Source organism: Orycteropus afer, unplaced genomic scaffold (genome assembly GCF_000298275.1).
Source record: "Orycteropus afer afer isolate SDZICR_OR568_19922 unplaced genomic scaffold, OryAfe1.0 scaffold00446, whole genome shotgun sequence".
NCBI lineage: Eukaryota > Metazoa > Chordata > Mammalia > Tubulidentata > Orycteropodidae > Orycteropus > Orycteropus afer.
The window spans coordinates 1789357-1796499 of NW_006922033.1; the positions used below are offsets into that span (position 1 = coordinate 1789357).

Below are 7143 nucleotides of genomic sequence, written 5' to 3' on the forward strand. Positions count from 1 at the left end.
CGTCTTTCTGCCTAGTCTGCCATCTTGCCGGAACTTCCAGTTTTTTGTTTTTTTAAGGAGCTCTGGTGGCGCAGTGGTTAATTCATTGGGCTGCTAACCAAAAGGTAGGCAGTTCAAACCCACCAGCCATTCCATGGGAAAAAGGTGAGGTAGCCTGTTTCCAAAAATATTTATAGCCTTGGCAACCCTATGAAGCAGTTCTGTTCTGTCTCACAGGGTCACAAGAATTGACTTGATGGCAATGGGTTCTTTTTTTGTTTTGTTTTTGCAAAGTCTCCTGTGACTGCACTGGCTTTAAGACAATATCTGTGCTTTGAGCATGGTCCTCAGGGTCCAGAATTCCACTGCTTCTTGCCTCTCCAGTCACATCTCCCACTGCCCACCCATGCATCCTGTGCTACAGCTACAGTGCACGACTTCTCATTTGCCGAATGAACCACACTGTCCAAGTCTCTTCCCTCTGCCTGGATTGTGTCCCCACCGTCTCCCCTGCCCCAGGCTCTGCCTCCCCAGGAGACACCCGCTCATCCTTCCAGCCCGGCAGAGGTACATTCTTTTGTGGTGCTTCCCTGAGCCCTCAAGAGCTGTCATTTCTTTTCTGTCCTCCCTGCATCCTAGGTCCCATTACCTGTGTGTGGACGTATCTCCCCAGCCGACTGTGAGCATGTCCCTGGTCATCTCCCAACCTGGTACACTGTAGGCACTAACCCTGTGCCAGCATGCTGGGTACCAGTGAAAATTGAGCCTTGCCCCCCATGGGATCCCTGTGATGGGAAAGGGGATCTGGAGGCTGCTGCTGACTGTGCTCACAGGGCCGTGGACACTGGGCTGAGTGGACCCTGCTCACCCTACTAGCTCCTTGGCTGGGGAGCTCTCTCTCTTCAGGGTTCCCTGTGGCTTGAACACTTCCCCTATACTAACCCTGTGCCACTCTAGTGACATAGTGGATAAGGCACTTGACTGCTAACTGGAAGGTCTGTGGTTCAAACCCACCAGCCACTCCATGGAAGGAAGACAGGGCAGTCTACTTCTGTAAAGATTTACAGCCTCGGAAACTCAATGGGGGTCGCTGTGAATCGGAAATGACTCGATGACAGGGAGTTTTTTGTTTGTTTGTTTGTTTTGTTTGTTTTACCCTGTGCCAAGCACCACTTTTGTGCTTGACATGTACAAAGTCATTTATTGTCCATAACAGCTCTGTGAGACAAGGTGTTGGCTAGAGGCAGAAATATTACAAATTATGTGAACAGAGAATTTAGTATTTGAAAAATAGTTATCAGGCATGATGTGTTAATTTGGTAATGGGAAAAAAGCAAAAAGAGAAAATTACAGGAAGTAGCAACATCACCCCTAGAGCTTGGGGATCAAGGAAAGAGGTGGGAGTTATTAAAACTTGGGACTGAGATCCAGCGCTCAGGAGTAGAGACACAGGCCAACTCCAGAGGGGCCAGCCCCAGGTGGAGAGTGTGTAGGGAGGACACTGAGCCTCACTTTGTGATTGTTGGAAAAGCCGCAAGCTGGATTTGCCCATTGTCATCCAGTTGATTCCAACTCATGACAAACCCATGTGTTTCAGAGAACTGATCTCCAAAGGGTTTTCAATGCCTATAATCTCACAGAAGCAGAACGTCAAGGTTTCTTCCACAGTGCCACTGAGTGGATTGGCAACCTTGCAGTCAATAGCTGAGATACCACCTAGGGTCCTAAACTGGACATACCCACTGCCATTGAGTCATTTGCAACTCATAGCAACCCTATAGGACAGAGTAGATCTAGGTTTCCAAGGTTGTAAATCTGTCTGGAGGCAGACTGCCTTATGTTTTTTCCCACAGACTGGCTGGTGGGTTCAAACCACTGACCTTCTAGTTAGCAGCCCAAAGTTTTAACCACAACACCACCAGAGCTCCTTAAACTATATATAGTTGCTACTAAAGGAAGGAAGTACTGCTGCTGGGGGAAGAAGGGGCTGGGGTGATGCTCACAGGACCAGGAAGCAGACAAGAAGGAGCAAGGTCAGCATCCCAGTCTCCCTCTCATGGCCTCTGTCCATGGCACCGAACAGGGAGCAGCTGGCAAAGTAGAGTCCTCACTTTGGCATCACAGAGCAGGGCTAGAGCTGAGAGATGGCAGCTTCATAACTGGAGTAGGCAGAGCTGTTACTTCTTCTGTTTCACAGAGGAGGAAACTGAGGCACACAGAGATTAAGTAACTTGTTCAAGGTTAAACAGCCACCTAGAGCAGAGCCAGGAATGGACCCCAGGCAGAAGACCTGGCAGTCTGCTTTTGGAGAGATTACAGGCAAGAAAACCCTATGGGCAGGCAGTTCTGCTCTGAAACATGAGTCGCCATGGGTCAAAATCGACCCAAGGGCACACAACAGCAACAACAGTAAGTCTGGCCTCAGAGCTCTTGATTTGAATGAAAGAATGAATGAACAGATGAGTCAGCAAACACACAAACAATGCTTATCCCACTGCCAAGCCCGTGGCTTCCTACCTGTGCTGGGGACCCCCTGCCTGACTGATTGCTTGTCACCCCTCTAGGTCATTCACTGGAACTCCCCCAAGAAGCTTCGGGTGAAGAACAAGCACGTGGAATTTTTCCGCAACCTCTACCTGACCTTCCTGGAGTATGATGGGAACCTACTGAGGCGGGAGCTGTTTGGCTGCCCCAGTGAAGCGGATGTCAACAGTGAAAACGTGAGTGCTCAGCCAGGCTCAGCAGGGCAAGGGTGGCCTCATCTGCATGCCTGCTGAGTGCCTCCCACATGCCAGGCTCGATGACCAGATGCTCAGGCCATGCCCACAGTGAATGTGCCATCCCTGCCATAGGAGGTCACTGGTGGGGGAGGCAGGCAAGTCAACAGACCGCCTCGGTGCTGGTGGCTGTGGATAGAGGAGGGAGGGTTGGTCTGGGCTGGCTGAGGTCAGTAGTGAGTCGTGCATGGGAATTTCCAAGCAGAGGAAAGAGAAGGAGCCAAGTCACCAGTGAAACAGCCAACAGAGGGTCTCTCTATAGTCAGGAAACCCTGAGCACTCTCTCAGACATGGCACCTACGTGGGAGGGAGACCAATGATTGAGTTGGTTGGAGCAGGGGTGGCACAAAAGGAAGTTTTTAACGCATAACTGGCTCCTTTAGGGCTTAGCATCTTTGACAAAAGTGTTAGATATGTGGTCACAGGCCGTGTTAACATTACTAGATTTTCTTGTTTCTTTATTGTTTATCATTGTTTTCATTGTTGTTAATTGCTGTCAAGCTGGCCCCACGTCATGGTGACCTGTGCACAGAGGGATCCATAGGGGTTTCATTGGCTGACTTTTTCTGGAAGTAGATTGCCAGGCCTTTCTTCCTAGTCCATCTTGGTCAGGAAACTCTGCTGAAACCTGTTCAGTATCATAGCAACATACAAGCGTCCACTGACCGACTGGTGGTAGCTGCACTTTAGGTACATTGGGCAGGAATTGAACCCAGGTTTCCCATGTGGAACTTGAAAGTTCTACCACTAAACCACCACTGCCCCTAATGCTCATAGAAATCCTTTCATTTCTCCTATTTAGAGTTGAAGAAATTGAGGCACAGAGAGGTTAAACAGGTTGTCCACAGTCACACAGCAAGCAAAACACAGATTTTAGGCTCTGGGGATTAGGATGTTGGGAAATAGCACACTGTCATGGAGAAAGCAGGGCATGCAGAGTCAGCAGACCTGGGTCTGGTTTTAATCTTGTCCAGCTACTACCTGTGTGACCCCAGGCAAGTTCCTTAACCTCCCTGCTTCCACTTCCTCAGCTGTCAGATGGGGATTGAAATCATTCATTTTGCATGGATGTTTTGAGACTAAATGAGAAATATCTCACTCAGTGTCTGCCATGTGTTACATTCTCTTTAAGTGTGTGTTCCCCATCCTTTGACTGCTAACCAGAAGGCTGGCAGTTCAAACCCACCAGCCACTCCTTGGAAGTAAGATTGGGCAATCTACTTCCGTAGAGATACTACCTCAGAAACCCATGGAGGGGTCACCATGAGTCTAATAGACCTGACAGCAGTAAGTTTGTTTGTTTGTTTTTGTCCCATTCTTGCTTTAACTGTCAGTAATAGAGAAGTCATTGGTTCATGCATTCATTGAACAAACATTCACTGAAGGCCTTCTGTTCATTCTGAGCACCAAGTTAAACACACACACACACAGGATCCTACTCCCATGGTACTTGTATTCTAGTCAGGAGACTCAATTAATAACTAAACACACTATCCAGAAAAATCAGCCAGTGGAAGGGGTACCTAGTGATGGGCTTATGAGCATTTGGGCAGCTCCACTGGAGAATCGGGAGCACTTCTCTGAGGAGGTGGCCTTTAAGCTGAAGCCTGAATGGCAAGAAAAAGCCAGCCCTCAGCATGAGGAATGTATTCAATCTCACTGGATTGTGAATGTGGAGGTGGTTGTATCGGTGTATATTTTGGTGTGTATATTTTCACCACAAAAAATAAATTAATAAAAAGAAAGACCCAGCTGTAGAAGAGCAAGAGACATGCACTCCACGTAGCAGAAGTAGCAGGTGCAAAGGTCCTGAGGCAGGGACAGCCTCCTTCGTGAGGAACAAAAGGATGGCTTGGGGGCTAGTGGTGCAAGAGGGCACAGGGGAAGGAAGCAGCCGGTAGGCAGGGTCCAGAGTGGGAGGGTGTTTATAAACTGGGTGAAAGAATTTTGTTTTATTACTGTGATTGGTTTTGTTTTTACTGTGATTCTGATGCCGTGAGAATTCCTTTGGGCTCTGAATAGCCAGAAGCACCTGTGGAAAGGTTGGAGGTGCCACTCACACCTGGCCATTTATCAGGAAGACCCTCAAAGTACCATCCCTGCTCTGCTTGGCCCCAGGTCATAGCGGAGCTCCTGATTGCTCTGAGCCTCCTCCATGTAGCCCTAGATGCCTTCTTCAGGGTCTGCCCTTTACAGCTGGCGATGGGGGAAAGAAAGCCATTAAGCACTTGAAGTCTTTTCGGTTCCAGGAAGCGCTTAGAGGCTTCGCCAAACACTGTGTTCTTTGGGTTTTTCTTTCAGTTCTCTTTGCTCGGATCCATATTTGTCATCGTCATCAGTATTGGAATGCTCGTTCGGCACTTTGTCCAACAGCTAAATGAAAACTGTTCTCTTGCCTCTTTTTTCTCTTCTCTCTGAATAAGAGGCTCAGATAAAAAGCTTTGCGGGATGAAGGCATCCGTTAATCATCCATATCAGTGCGTCCCCGAGGTGCGCTGAGTGTCATACAAAGTGGAGCTCCCTTTGTAAATGACTCACCATTTCTCCTGCCAGGGCCTCCCCTGGTGGGCAGTCTGGGTGCGGAAGTCATTGGGGGTCTTTCTCAGTCTGTGGCTACCTTTATTTGCTCAGTGAGCACGCATGGGAGTCCCCAGGAGGTACAAACAGTGCGCTCAGCAGATAAAAAGGTTGGAGGCTTGAGTCCACCCAGAGGTGCCTTGGAAGAAAGGGCTGGCAATCTGCTTCTGGACAATGAGGCACTGAAAACCCTATGGAGCACAGGTCTCCTCTGACATACGTGGGTTTACCGTGGGTGGAGATGGACTCAAGAGCAGCTTGTACTGGGACTCAGCGTGCATGAATGCAGGCACTGTGCAGGGCTGGCTCAGTCCCTGCACGTGAGTTGGTTGCCACGTAAAAACTGCTGGGAACACCAGAAGCCAGGCCTGCCCTGTCACAGGGAGTGCCATACGCAGGAGACCAGTATTCTCTGAACACGCACCCCCCGCCGTCATCCCAGCCACTCTCCCCTGGCCACTCCTCGTGAGCCACCCCGGCCTCCTTTCTCCTCTTCAGCATTCCAGGCCTTCTCCCCTCACAGCCTTTGTGCTTGCTGCTCCCACGGCCTGGAACAGATCGCCCCAGGTGTTTAAATGTCTCAGGTGCAGCCTTGCCATAGACTCCTTGATGCCTGCCAACCTAGCATGACCTATGAAGCCACTCTCCCTGACATGCCCTGTCTTATTTCCATCACAGCATATGCAACTCTCTGCAATTACTTGGTTCATGTATTTGTTTCCTAGTTTTTTTCCCAAAATATAAGGCCATTAGACTAGAGATTCTGCCTATGTAGTTTACTTCTGGGTCTTCATCCCACAGAATAAAACTAAGCACATAATAAGCACCCCTCAAAAAAAAAAAAAAAAAAAAAAATTCACTGCCATTGTGTCAATTCTACGATTCTGACTCATAGTGACCACCTTTGGGTTTCTCAGGCAGTAAATCTTTACGAAAATAGATTGCCCAGGCTTCCTTCCAGAGAGTGGCTGGTGGGTTTGAACTGCCATCCTTCTGATTAACAGTCAAATGCCTTAGGCACTACGCCACCAGAGCTCCTTAGTAAGTACCCAGTAAGTAGTTACTGATGAATGGAAAATTTGAATAGATGAGAGAGAAGAATGAAGTGCCAGGTAAGGGAAGAGCAGATGAGAAAGTAAGGGGTTAAAAGAGAACGTGCCTAGTTTGTGTTCAGGAGCACAGGGCATGTGAGGAGAGGGACCAGGGGTGACGCTGACTGAGAGGCAGATCTTGAAAAGTCTTGGCCATGCTTAGGAGTTTAGGCAATTTCCTGTCGGCAGTGAGGAGCCACCCATGGGTTTTAATCACGGTCAGATATACATTGGAGAACAATCACTTTAGAGAACAGAATGAAAGAGACAAGCCTGGAGACGGGACCACCCTCAGGCAAAAGGTGATGATGGGGCTCTGTTTTGGATTGAATTCTGACCCCCCAAAATGTGTGCTGGAGCCCTGATTCCTATACCTGTGGGTGTAATGCCACTTAGGAATAGGGTTTTCTTTGTTATGCTAGTTATGCCATATGAGTATAGATAGGGTACTAGACCTCATTACTTCTGAGTGATATAAGGAGCAGCCTAGGCACAGAGATGGGTGAGCCCAAACGGGGGAAGACGGACCTTTCACGATGACAATAGAGTGATAAACCTACAAGCCCAGGAACTCCAAGGATTTCTGGCCACTAGGGGCTGAAATAAGGAGCTCTAGTGGAAGGGAGCTCTGGTAGCATAGTGGCTAAGACACTTGCCTGCTAACCAGATGGCTGGCGGTTCAAACCCACCAGCCACTCCTCGGAAGGAAGGTTGGGCAA

At 48.8% G+C, this 7143-nt stretch overlaps 1 protein-coding gene across 1 annotated transcript in view; it reads left to right on the forward strand.

Annotated features, from left to right (window-relative positions):
- Nucleotides 1-7143, forward strand: part of LOC103208507 (LARGE xylosyl- and glucuronyltransferase 1) — a 705596-nt gene that overhangs the window by 597396 nt on the left and 101057 nt on the right. The window contains exon 9 of the mRNA XM_007954215.2: nt 2544-2699. Coding sequence (XP_007952406.1) covers nt 2544-2699 — 156 coding nt within the window. The remainder of the gene's footprint in view (nt 1-2543; nt 2700-7143) is intronic.